We start from the raw sequence: 13,934 nt of genomic DNA, 5'->3' as shown, positions 1-13,934 counted from the left end.
CAGGATCAGATTGTATTCTGAGCCCAGTGCATTCTGAAACCATAATTTAAACAAACCACAGTTTTCAGAGCCCAGATGCAATGAAGAATGATGGTTTGTTTCAAAGTGGCAGTGAACATTTCCAGTTTCATTCTCATGGCTTTTGGGGGGGAATACGTGAGCCCAAAGCGCATTTATGATTTCCCATTATGCCTATATATGCCCTGTCTTCAACTCTCTGGAAAAAAATATTGCTTTTCTTCAGTGCTAAATTATACTGTACATCGTACAATGTTAGAGGTAGTGTTGAGAAGAAGGATTTGGAATCCCAAAACACCGTCTGCCTTAGGAGACAGGCACTTTAGCAAATAATTTCACTGGCATATTCCCCTCAGTTATCTTTTTTCCAAGTCCAAAAGCACCCAACAGCTTAACACTTTCTTTAAACAGAAACCTTCTCCATTTTCTCTTCCTGCTCTATCCCATTTGTGCTGGGAGAAAAATTTTTATAAGCTTTGTTTGTGAAGCGCTTATTTGCAGTAGTAATTCAGTCCACAAAACATGAAAAGATCGGCACTCAATCAATAGACGTTCTGCGAGACAGGCTATAAAAGTATTGTTGATGTTCAGTGCCTGTCTTCCCTGTAGGTGGCACTGTGGATTTCTGAATGAGAAGGGAGGGTTTAGGGTGGAAGAATTTCACAAATCTCCGCAGGATTACCTGATTCTTTTATTGTTGATGTCTTCCATCGTGAAATTATAGACCTCAGAAAACTCCTGAGAATGTTGTCCGGGTATTATCCGCACCAGAGTTCCATACATGGGAAGGGAAATTAACTGAATCCTTATCTTGGAATCAGGAGAGTTATTATCCTAAAGAGAGAAGTGAGATGAAAAAGAGCAGGAGTTAAGTCAGGTTAAAATGAGGGGAACAAGACTGGGTGGAGAGCAGAACTCTTGTCATTTAGAGTATACATGATGTCTCTCCCTCCTCATTTAAACAACCCTGTGAGGTAGGTTAGGCTGAGAGACAGTGACTGGGTTCAAGGTCACTCAGTGAGCTTCACAGATGAGTGGGGATTAAAACCCTGGTCTCCCAGGTCTTAGTCCAACACTCTAACCACTACACCACACTGGCTTCAACCACTTGTGATGTTTCACTATGCTCATTTTGAAACTTTGCTTTTGGTGCTTTGCACCAGAAGCCAGAACTAGCAGAAGCAGAAGAAACTATGCAAATATTAAATGTTGCGGCTTCAATTAGGCAAAATCAGAGGAATTGTGCAATGTCCCCCTCTGATTTGCATAATTTCATGCAGAAGTTAACTTATTCAAGGATTGGGCTGCCTGGACATGAAACTGTCTAGCACAGTGTAAAAACAGTTCTGCATGTAACTGACAGTACAACTCTCAAGTTAGGTGAAGATAAAGGGACCCTGACCATTAGGTCCAGTCGCAGACGACTCTGGGGTTGCGGCGCTCATCTCGCTTTAGCTTCCAGGTCATGTGGCCAGCATGACTAAGCCGCTTCTGGTGAACCAGAGCAGTGCACGGAAACGCCGTTTACCTTCCCGCCGGAGTGGTACCTAATTATCTACTTGCACTTTTGACATGCTTTCGAACCGCTAGGTTGGCAGGAGCAGGGACCGAGCAACGGGAGCTCACCCCGCCGCGGGGATTCGAACTGCCGACCTTCTGATCGGCAAGCCCTAGGCTCTGTGGTTTAGATCACAGCGCCACCAAAATGCGAAGTCTGAGCAGCCCTTAAATTCATTGGATTCTAGGTCTTTGATGCTTAGTTAATAAATCTGCTAGAGGTTGTGGACTCTCCTTCCTTGAGGGTTTTTAAGCAGAGGTTGGATGGCCATCTGTCATGGATGCTTTCCCGGGGGTTGGGCTAGACCCCCCCCCAAGTGTACAATTCTATAAATTGATTCAAATTAGGTTGATCACGGGGGGTGGGTGGGGTGGGTGGGTGGGATGCCCTTGATCAGGAAGCAGACTTTTGAAAGGGGAAAAAACTAATTATTTATTATTGCAAGTACCAACAATTTCATTAGCGGCACTTCTCCCCCACATATGGGGTGGGGCCCCCAACCCATTCCAAAATGAATGAAAGAATGCTTTCCTCTTCAGAACTAATGTTCTATTCACAAGCAAAGTTATGCAGATTAGTCAATTAGTCAATTAATGATTAAAACTCATGCAATGAATCAACAAGCTGCACACCCAGCCTAACACCTTTGCAGCTCAGAACTCCTTAACACACCCGCAACCCTCCTTTTTGGTTTTGTTGTTTTTCTAAATCAAAGTTATTTTTATTAAGCATTTTGCTGGTAACCTCGACATGCCAGCTGCAGGCCCATTTTAGTTTGTCATCTAAATCCTTCAAGAACAGGATGAGGAGATATTTTAGGTGGAAACAGTATTAAAATAGGACCAGCAGCATGAATAGTATGTCCTGCATTCTGACCGTTATACATATACATATTGTCAGGGAACTGCCATCGGAAGGACAGGAGGTGCAAAGGCTCCCTCAGGTTGAAAGAGACGGAGCAGCTGAAGAGGGAACCAGTAGGGGGCGAGCAGGAACTTCCAGGGAAAGTGAGTCGGAGGGGTGGCTCAGAGACGTTTCCAGCGAAAACAGTGGAGAGGTCTCAGGACCTCCTATAGGGACACCCACGCCTCGCCGGAAACTGTCACGCAGAGAGTCCAGAAGACGTGTTTCCGTGAAAGAGCTTTTATGTTGGAAACGTTTCCGAAAGCAACCACTTTCGGATTCTACTAGCGATTGACGCAGCCATGCCGGAGGGGCTCCGTCACAGGCAGAGGTTTGAAAACCTGATCAAACTCTGAGGGACTTGCATTTTACGCACAAGCAGCTCATCATCCCACCACAGCAATCCGAAAGTCCCTGAAAGCCAGCTTGTGCAAGCAGCGGCATCATGAGCGACCCAGCCGGAACCGGAGGAGCAGGAGCAGCTGGAGGAGGTCCAAGCCTGGAAGAAAGGTACAGGGCGTTGGAGATCCAGCTGGCCATGCAAACGGCGAGGCTTGAGGAGAGGAGGGCTCAGGATGCAGAAAAGGGAAAGGAGAAAACCACCCCGATAGCCAGAAAGGTGCCAGGATTGGTGCAGAAATTCGGGGGAGATCCCAGAAACTATCATGCCTTTAGAACTGAGATGCAATACGCTCTCAACCTGCAGTATGATGACTTCCCCGACGAGGAATCGCGAGTGGCTTTTGTAATTGGCCATCTCGAAGGGGGGGCGAAGGATTGGGTTCGACCCCTGATGGCAGTGAATAATGAGATACTAAAGGACACGAGGAAGTTTTTTCGTGCCATGGACCTGATGTTTTCCAGTGACATTGAGCAGGGGGTGGTACGAAGGCAGTTAATGGCTTGCAAACAGGGGAGCAGATCTGTCCGTGAGTACTGGACTGAGTTTACTATGCTGATTCATAAATTGGGGTGGGACCTATCGGCGGAACCCATCCAAATGCTTTTTGAAGAGGGGCTTTCTTCGGCCGTTAAAGATGAACTTTCCCGGGGGCCAAGGGCGGAGTCTATGGATCAGCTGACCAAATCCGCGCTGGCCATAGGAGCGCGCCAGGAAGCGAGAGCTTTGGAAAGGCGGGAAGGGAAAGGAGAACGTTGGAGGGAACTGCGCATTCCGGACATTCCAGAGCCACCTTTCCCGCCGGCAGAGCCGATGGAAGTTGGAACAGCGCGGGCGCGCGCAGTTTCAAATCCCAGTGAAGGGCAGAAGAAGGAGGGAAAGAGCGCCAAGAAATGTTATCTCTGCCAACAGCCAGGGCACTTTGCCAGAGTCTGCCCACAAAGAAAGGAATGGCAAGGGATGGCAGGAGCTGTGGGGGAAAGGGAGGAGGAAAACAAGGAGCAAGTAAAAGCCAACGCCTGGCTGCCACCGTCGGGGCACAGCAGCCAGGCCAAAGAGCAGTGAAAGTGCCCACGCCAGAACCACCCAGACCTGCTTTAGTGATAGAAGTGTCACTAGAGCTGCCAAATGGACACCCCCTACAGGTCAAGGCGCTTTTGGATTCAGGCAGCTCCTGTAATTTTATGAGTAAGGAGTTTGCAGCTGAGCACCAGATACAGACCATCCCTTTAAGTAATCCCTTGCAGGTGACCACGATTGATGGCAGAGAGCTGTTGGGAGGAGAAGTTAGCCAACAGACTGTCCCGATGATAATGAGGGTGGCAAGGCACACCGAACGGATAGCGTTTAATGTGGCCACCTTGGGAGGAGCTCCCATCATTTTGGGGATGAGCTGGCTGGCGCTACACGATCCGCTAGTGGGCTGGCATCAGAGGGTGGTCTCCTTTGGGTCAGCGCATTGCCTAGAACACTGCAAGCAGGGGAAGGTTCAGGGCGGAGACAGAGTCACCCTAGCCGGGATGGAAGTAATGGGCAGAGGGAAGGTGCCCCCGCAATACGCAGATCTGAGCAACGTATTCAGCGAAAGGGAAGCAGACAAACTGCCGCCGCATAGACCCTTTGACTGTCAAATCAACCTACTCCCTGGGGCCCAACTCCCAGTGGGCAAGCTGTACGCCATGTCCGACAGGGAGATGCAGGAGCTGAGGGAGTTCATTGACAAAAACCTGAAGCGAGGTTTCATCAGAGAGTCCCGAGCGGTGGGGGGCAGCCCAGTGTTTTTTGTGGACAAAAAAAACACAGATAAGCCGAGACTTGTGTGTGACTTCAGGGCCTTGAATGCAGTGTCGGAACCCCTGGCTTTCCCTATGCCCCGAATTGATGACATTTTGACCAGGGTAAGGAAGGGAAAGATTTTTACAAAGCTGGACCTGCGGGGGGCGTACAATCTGATACGCATAAGGAAGGGAGATGAATGGAAGACCACCATGTTCACCCCTTTGGGAGCCTTTGAATACCTCGTTATGCCCTTCGGTCTACAAGGAGGCTCCGCGTGCTTTCAAGCGTTTATTAACCACGTTCTGGGGCCTTTGCTCTACAAGAACTGTGTGGCCTTTTTAGACGACGTGTTGGTGTATTCGGAGGATGAGGAGCAGCATGTGAGGGACGTTCGAGAAGTGTTGGGCAGGCTGCAAGCCAACCAGCTGTGGGTGAAACTGGAGAAGTGCCAGTTTCATACCAAGGAGGTGGAATTCCTGGGGTACCGCTTGTCAGACAAGGGATTGGCCATGGATCCAGGCAAGGTCCAAGCGGTACTGGAATGGAAGACACCGAAGACCAAGAAGGATGTGCAAAGATTCTTGGGGTTTGGGAACTTTTATCGGAAGTTCATCAAGAACTTTGCCCACTTGACGGCGCCCATCACCGACTGCCTCAGCAGCAAGAAGAAATTTGTTTGGACGGCGGAGGCGGAGCGAGCATTTGAAGAACTGAAAAGGGCTTTCGCCTCGGAAGAACAACTTCTGCATGTGGATTTACGAAAACCCATGAGAGTGGAAACCGATGCGTCCGACCGGGCGGTAGGGGCGGTACTTCTTCAACCGGGGAGGAGTATGTCAGAGTGGAGACCGTGTGCCTTCTTCTCGCGGAAGCTGAATAAATCCGAGAGGAACTACACGGTGTATGACAGGGAACTACTTGCCATTCACGAAGCGTTCCGGAGGTGGAGACATTTATTAATTGGGGCACAACACAAGGTGCAAGTGTGCACCGACCACAAGAATTTAGAGTATTGGAGAACAGCTCGAGTGCTCAACCAACGACAAGTGAGATGGGCACAGGAATTCTCTAAATTCAACTTTGAAATTTGTTATGTGCCAGGTCCAGAAAACGTCAGGGCGGACGCTCTCTCCCGCAAACCAGAGTATTGGGAGGGGGAGGGGGCGATTGAAGAGAGACATGTCATCCCTGAGGACCGCTGGGTGTGTGGGGCGGCGCTGGTGGGGCAACGAGAACTGGTAGAGGAAACGGAAAATGATGAATATGCCCAGGATAAGCTCAGAGGACTCAGGGGGGAGGGCGAGAGCCCCGAAGGTTTTGAGGAAAGAAATGGGGCATTGTATTACAAAGGGGCACTGTATATACCCGAAGGTGAATTGAGGGGGAGAGTACTCAAGCAGTTGCACGATAGCCCCACGGCGGGACATTTTGGGCAACACAAGACCATGTGGTTGGTTACCAGGGAATTCTGGTGGCCCAAGGTGAGGGAAGATGTAAGGGAGTATGTAAGAGGGTGTGACCAATGTCAGCGAGCCAAAGGGGAAAGACGGGCGCCGGCAGGGTTATTAGAACCATTACCCACACCAGAACGGCCTTGGGAAGCGGTATCAATAGATTTTATGACGGATCTGCCGAAGTCCAAGGGGAAAACAGCCATCATGGTAGTAGTAGACCTGTTAACAAAGATGTGCCACTTTGTAGCATGCTCACATGCAGTCACAGCGGAAGAAACAGCGAAGTTGTTTGTAGAACACATCTTTAGGTTGCACGGGGCTCCCTTGAGGGTGATCTCAGACCGCGGCAAACAATTTACTTCCAGGTTCTGGAGGAAGCTCATGAGCTTGCTGCACGTGGAAGTCAATTTTTCAACGGCCCGGCACCCTGAAACCAACGGGCAGGCGGAAAGAGCAAATGGCATTCTTCAACAATATCTGAGGTGTTATGTCAATGACAGAGAGAACGATTGGGTCGAAAAGTTGGCGCTGGCAGAATTTGCCTACAATAATGCGGAGAATGTGTCCACAGGGATGAGCCCCTTTTTGGCTAATTACGGGTGTCACCCCAGGGCATTTCCAGGGGAGGGAGGGGAGAGATGGAGCGTTCCAGCGGCTGAACATTTTGTAGAAGAGATGGAAGCGATCCATCATCAGCTCCAGCTCAACTTAGAAAGGGCCAAGGCACAATATAAGAAGCAGGCAGACAAGAACAGAAGGGAAGGTGAAACCATAAGGGTGGGGGATCAAGTGTGGCTGTCAACCCAAGGGTTGCCGTTCAAAGGGGGTTGTAAGAAATTGAGGCCCAGAAGATTGGGACCCTTTGAGGTCATTCAGCAGGTCAACACGGTGGCTTTCAAACTCCGGTTACCCAACCACATGAAATTGCACCCAGTGTTCCACAGGTCGTTACTGTCACCATACAGGGGGGGACGTGAAGGGGAGCACGTCAGGGGACCAGCCTTGGAAGAGAGGGAACGCAGCAACCATGTAGCGGAAATCCTCGATTCCAGGTGGAAGGGAAATCAGGTAGAGTATTTGGTGGCGTGGGAAGGGGAACCGGAGTCAGAAAACACCTGGGTGACTGCAGGGGAGGTCAATGACGAGGTTTTAACAGAAACGTTCCACCAAAGATTCCCTAGGAAACCACAGCCGGTAGAAAGGTTTAGGAGGGAGTACTTCGGCACCACCGACGAGGAACAGGAAATGGAAGGATTCACGGAGTCGGAGTTGGAAGAGGGAATAGACTCCGAAGACGAGGAGTATCGAGAGACGAGGGACAGTAGCAGGTGGAGGGAAGTGTTCGAAACTTCGGACGATGAGGAAGGTTCTTTCAGGGGTTTTACTTCCTCCCAGCCCGGAGGGGAGGAGACGGGAGGGGGTGAAGGGGGCCCTGGAGGGGAGGTGGATGTCAGGGAACTGCCATCGGAAGGACAGGAGGTGCAAAGGCTCCCTCAGGTTGAAAGAGACGGAGCAGCTGAAGAGGGAACCAGTAGGGGGCGAGCAGGAACTTCCAGGGAAAGTGAGTCGGAGGGGTGGCTCAGAGACGTTTCCAGCGAAAACAGTGGAGAGGTCTCAGGACCTCCTATAGGGACACCCACGCCTCGCCGGAAACTGTCACGCAGAGAGTCCAGAAGACGTGTTTCCGTGAAAGAGCTTTTATGTTGGAAACGTTTCCGAAAGCAACCACTTTCGGATTCTACTAGCGATTGACGCAGCCATGCCGGAGGGGCTCCGTCACAGGCAGAGGTTTGAAAACCTGATCAAACTCTGAGGGACTTGCATTTTACGCACAAGCAGCTCATCATCCCACCACACATATATATTTAAACATTGTGTTAAGCAACACTCCTGAATACTCAAAATGCCAACAGAGTCTTCCAAGTTGGAGCGTCACATGGGATGACCATAGAACTGGAGGAGCTGGAAACCCAAGTCCCATATACTGTATGCTGTAAGCCGCCCAGAGTGGCTGGGTATAAATAATAACATTATTTATTATTGTAAGCTTTTCTATTCAGACCTTCATGGGGTAAATCCAGGCACACATACATCATACATACATCTCACAGTATGTATACAAAGACCTCACCTTCTGAAAGAGGAGTGGGACAGTTGCCATTCCCCCCCACCCCAGATTTTGGTAATGGAGAAATGGGAAAAGTTGGCAGAGACTCTTAATCCAGTGGTGTAGCGTGGGTTGCCAGTGCCCAGGGCCACATGGAGTGGGTGGGTGGGAGGGAGGGAAATGGATGGAGTACACATGCGATTTCAACTCCCTTATGGCATCCCACATAACCCAGGAGATTGGAAACACAGAGATAAGAAAAGAAGAGTTGTTTTGTTGTCTAGAGAGGTCACTTCCTGGTTCACAAGGAGAAGCCATTTTCAATGAGCCCAGTGACGGATGGGCACAGCTATATTGAGGCACCTCCGGCTGTTGAAATTCTGCACCCTCTAACAATTTCACACACAGGGCAACCACCCCTGTGCCCTCCATGCTACGCCACTGTCATAACCTCAGGGTTGTGGGTTTGAGACCCACCTTGAGCAAAAAGATTCCTGCCTTGCAGGGGGTTGGACGAGATGACCCCCCATGATCCCTTCCGACCCTACAATTATATGATTTGGAGGAGGGTGCTAAACCACCCTGATTCAGCCTTGGATGTTGGGGTGGTGAGAGCTCGGCAGTAGAGCTCATGTGCTGCACACAGAAGCTCACGGAGATGCAGGATGCAACCCTTGGCGACTCCAATCAAAACCGTCAAGTTATAGGTGATAAGATGGAAGACCTTTCTCCACCTGAGTCCCCGGAGAAAAACTGCCAGATGCTATGAGAGATGGACAAATGATCTGACCCGATGTCAGGTGGCTTCCTGTGAGCTTATGTGTTCCTTCCCAGGTGAGCCTACCTTTTGCTCAACACTTCAGCACAAGAGGAACCCTGGTGAAGTGGCAGTTCCCTTGTCCAAGGTGCTTTTGAAAGAACAGGTACGTCAGGCCCTACCCCAAGGAGCTCACACACAGGAGAACTGGGGAAATGGGAGGAAATGTGAGCAGAATAGGTGTTTTTTCCCCATTGACACATACTGTATTTTTCCGTGTATAACACGCCCCCGGGTATAAGATGACCCCTATTTTCTGGGACTCCAAATTAATTAAGGAAATGGGGGGAGATTGCCCACACTTGTTAAGCTTTTTTGGGGGGGGGGGTTTGCTCAGAGTTGCCAACAATCATTCACCTGCCTGGCCATCGCTGCCAATTGCCCGCCCAATTGCCGCAGCAGCAGCCAATCGACAGTAGGCCTTGCCACAGCTATCAATCACCCACCGATTCGCCGCTGACAATCTCCTACCACCAATCGCCCGTCCCCCCTCTGCACTATCCTTGTATAAGACAACCCCAAATTTTAAACATTTTTAATAATAAAAAACTGTCTTATACACAGGGACGACGACGCTACTTTGGCTTAGGTCCCATCTGCACTATACATTTAAAGGGGGGGTTGATCATTAAACCACTCTGGGGATTAGTTGGGGCCGATGGGATCTGAAAGGGAACCAGAGTTAAATCTGTGTCCGTTTAGGTCTGCAACCAAGAGCAAACAGCTCCACACCCGGCTAGGCATGCCTTCGACCGCCTCCATGGTGGGCCCTCAAATGAAAGAAGCTTAATAGCACCTGACTCTGGGATTAGCTTAATTTTCATTTTACCTTTGCACTCCACCTCTACCTTCATGTAACAGGCACGGTCCAAAACACCTGGTTAGAAATAAAGAACTCATTCTTCCCCCCACTCATACGCTTTTTTGGCAGCCGCAAGCAGGACACGGCAGAAAAGGTTGAAACTTCTGCCAAGCAAGAACATTGAGAGGGATGTCGGCGGTTTATGTTACAGCGGTCTCCCTCACACTTTTACGGCTTTGGAATGCAGCCGCTGGCTCCGGGTCAGCTTTTGTCTCCAAATAATAAAACGCGAGGAGAGACCAGGCTACGTGCCAGGGCTGCGTTAGAAGCTCCTTGAAACGCCGGGGAGAGTGAGCCAAGAGTCACATTTCTCAAGAAACCGCCCTTCGCACCTTAACACAATCGTAGGAAGTGTTTTCTCTGCAAGTACATGGACCCAGAGAGTGTCAAGGAGGCTCAAACTAATGGCAGGCCCTGAGCCTGGGAAGACATCAAGGAGCCTGGACATCTTCACTGAGGCATTGCTAAAGGAAGGGAACTGCAAGAAGAATTTGCCAAATGTGCAGAAGACAAACCAGTCATATGGCAAATCCTGCCCTGCACAATAACTTCTGAGTCAAACTTAGTTCTTTAAGGCATAAAAGTTTCCCACATACCTTCCAACATTTCTCCAGTGAAAATAAAAAGGTAAAGGGACCCCTGACCATTAGGTCCAGTTGTGACCGACTCTGGGGTTGCGGTGCTCATCTCACTTTATTGGCCGAGGGAGCCGGCGTTTGTCCGCAGACAGCTTCCAGGTCATGTGGCCAGCATGACTAAGCTGCTTCTGGGGAACCAGAGCAGCTCATGGAAACACTGTTTACCTTCCCGCCGGAGCGGTACCTATTTATCTACTTGCACTTTGATGTGCTTTTGAACTGCTAGGTTGGCAAGAGCAGGGACCAAGCAACAGGAGCTCACCCCATTGCGGGGATTCGAACCGCCGACCTTCTGATCGGCAAGTCCTAGGGATGTCCTATTATTATTATTGGGACGCGGGTGGCGAGATGAGCGCCGCAACCCCAGAGTCGGTCACGACTGGACCTAATGGTCAGGGGTCCCTTTACCTTTACCTTTATTATTATTTCACTATTTATGGCCCACCCATCTGACTGGGTTGCCCCCGCCACTCTGAGCAGCTTCCAATACGTATTAAAAACATAATAAAACATTAAACATTTTTTTAAAAAAACTTCCCTATACAGGATTGACTTCACATGGCTTGGGAGCTGGATTAACTCCATACCCTCCAACATTTCTCGACTGAAAATAGAAAAGAGGGACATTCCAAGATCAAATCACAAACCAGGATGGCTTCTGTAAAGCCGGGACTGTCCCTGGAAAATAGGGACACTTGGAGGGTCTGTTACTGCTGTTTCTTTTCATATCCTTGGACTGTTTTGGCTCCCCAACAGCAAGTGTTCAAACAAGGACTGAGGAGGTCGTGGTTTAAATCACTGCTCAGTCATGAAACTCACTAGAGTGATTTGGGCCTTTCACTCTCTTTTATTTATTGCAACCCAGCTCTACAATTCTGTGATGCATGGGACTGTGCTGTGATATTTCACCTTTCCTCCAAGGAGGTTCAAGGTGGTGTGTGTAGCTCTCCATGCCCTCTCCCCAATTTTTCTTCACAACAACCCTGTGAGGTAGGTTAGGCTGAGGGTTTGTGACTGGCCCAAGGTCACTCAGCGAGCTTCATGGGGGAGTTTGGACCCGAACCCTGAACTCCCAGGCCCTAGTCTAACACTCTAACCACTAAACCACGCTGGCTTTCTGGGCCTTATCTGCCTCACAAGGTTGACGTAAAGATAAAAGAAAGAAACAAAAAGTGAGCAGTCCTTTGAACCTTGTGAAAGTCATTCCATGTATTACAACCGGGCACCAATGGACATTCTCCTCCTTCTAACGTTTTTAAAACAAACATTGGGAAATGGACAGAAACCATCTAAAACTATCTATAAGTAATCCACAAATTTAAGAACTTTGGAACTCCCTGCCTAGTGATATCATACAGGCTCCTTCACTGTACTCCTTTTGGCACCGGCTAAAAACGTTGCTGCTTAGATAAGCCTATGCAGATGCTTTGGAAGTTGAGGCAATTTTAATCTTTTTTAGTATCTTAACTTTTGTTATGTTTTAAAGTATGGCTCTAAATTTTCTCAATTTTCTTCCTCCTCATCCATGCAATCCAACGGAGCCTGTCTTTGCATGCAGTGGAAGTCCCTAACTCACTGAGGGTTTAAGACCCATCAGCTATCCTCACCTGGTTTACCTGGCCAATCAAAGCTGTTCCCTGGTTGTGGATGCTGTCAAATGCGGACAGCTTCTAGGTGCCCCAGGTGAGAGCGGAGTGCAGGATGAGGACAAATTACCCCAAATGTGTCCCCCACCAGAGGTACTACCCCTCCCCTAACACCCCAACTGGCTGACAGGCTGGTACATTATCGAGGCTAAGAGGCTGGAAACAAATGGTGCACTTACAATATAGGCAAAGTGGGATCGGGTGATGATCACAGAGCTTTTAGCAGCCACCGTGATGGCGAGTGAGCAACCGGGATCCAGCCTGGGGCCTTCACTGTTGATCAGGGCTACTTCGACTTTCAATACGGCCGTCGCTGTGGTGATGCCATCAGTCACTGAAATCTCCATAGTGTCTTCCGCTGAGGACGAACCATCATGGATATACTGCAGAGCGTTCCTGGTGATCTCCTCATATGTGAAGGTATCTCCTTCTCAGAAAGAAAGGTTGAAATCAGGAGTTTCCCATGTACAACATAGTGAGAACTTGGGAAACAGCCTTACTAGAAAAATTAACCAATAAACTGAAACTGACACGGGGACAAATAGAGGAAGATGCCTTCACCCCGGTATGGCTTCCCTTTATCACTTAAACAGCCCAACAAGACAATGACAAAAATCCACCAACAGCATACAAATCAATATGGCTAACCTGATCCAAAACACCAACCCACCCCACTCACACATGAAAACAAAGACCACCACAGCCAACCACACATGAATAACCACACCCTGGGCCAAGCCCAACCTCTCTCACCACCAAAGGAACACAAGCGAACAGCAAAGAACCTGCACAAGCAACGCTGACACCAAACCCTACATATAGTAAGTAAAATAGAAACATTGCCACCCGACCCCACCCCCCATCTCTTTCCCCCTATTCTTCCTAATGTCTTAACAAATGAACCCAATTTGTAAAAAAAAAATGTGTTATGTGGGGAAAAAATACAAGATACCTTTGTAAATCAAGAAAATCTTTAATGAAAATACATTAAGAAGAAGAAGAAGAAGAAGAAGAAGAAGAAGAAGAAGAAGAAGAAGAAGAAGAAGAAGAAGAAGAAGAAGAAAGGAAGGAAGGGAGGGAAGAAGTTGGAGGCGGTTGCCCAATAAATAAATTAAATCCCCCCCCCCAAAAAAAAACCCCACATGGTGAGAACTGTGGCGCAAGGGTTTGTTTTGTCACAAATACACAGGCACCGAAAAGAGAGACTTTCCAAGAAATGTGAACCCCTTTCTTTAACGATGTTCATGAGCCAAATCAAGACCTTCTTATGCCAACCGCTCAATCTTCTCAGTGGCGAGGTTACGTTAAGTGCAGTCGTACCTCGGAAGTCAAATGGAATCTGTTCCAGAAGTTCGTTCGACTTCCAAAACGTTCGGAAACAAGACCCGGCTTCCGATTGGCTGCAGGAAGCTCCCGCAGCCAATTGGAAGCCGCGGAAGCCCCGCCGGACATTCAGGTTCCAAAGAACATTCGGAAACCAGAACACTCACTTCCGGGTTTGAGGCGTTCAGGAGCCAAAGCGTTCGAGTCGCAAGGTGTTCGTCAACCAAGGTACAACTGTAATAGGTTGGAATACTGACTATTCATTGGATAGAACAAACACCATTAGATGTACTGCCAGATAAGTGTTGAATGGTTCTTGTATTTGTTTTGTTTAAAAAGCAATAAAATTTGTTTAAAAAAATACACGAGCCAGGCCACTGTGACACACAGGGGATGTCTACATTCCAAGAAAAATAAGCTCACACAGTT

General features: G+C 48.8%; 1 protein-coding gene across 4 annotated transcripts in view; it reads right to left on the bottom strand.

Annotated features, from left to right (window-relative positions):
* The window catches only part of FRAS1 (Fraser extracellular matrix complex subunit 1), a 355,216-nt gene that overhangs the window by 63,288 nt on the left and 277,994 nt on the right, over positions 1-13,934 (bottom strand). For all 4 annotated transcript variants that reach the window (XR_013394125.1, XM_077933767.1, XM_077933768.1 and 1 more), the window contains exons 37-38: positions 12,362-12,609; positions 701-852 (exon numbers count right to left, since the gene is read on the bottom strand). Coding sequence is in view for 3 of the 4 variants with exons in the window: in XM_077933767.1 (XP_077789893.1) it covers positions 701-852; positions 12,362-12,609 (400 nt within the window). In the remaining variant the exon portion in view is untranslated. The remainder of the gene's footprint in view (positions 1-700; positions 853-12,361; positions 12,610-13,934) is intronic.

The sequence above is a fragment of the Podarcis muralis genome, chromosome 9, assembly GCF_964188315.1.
Source record: "Podarcis muralis chromosome 9, rPodMur119.hap1.1, whole genome shotgun sequence".
Taxonomy (NCBI): Eukaryota; Metazoa; Chordata; class Lepidosauria; order Squamata; family Lacertidae; genus Podarcis; species Podarcis muralis.
The sequence above is the reverse complement of the archived record's forward strand: the minus strand, read 5'-3'. Positions and strand labels throughout refer to the sequence as shown.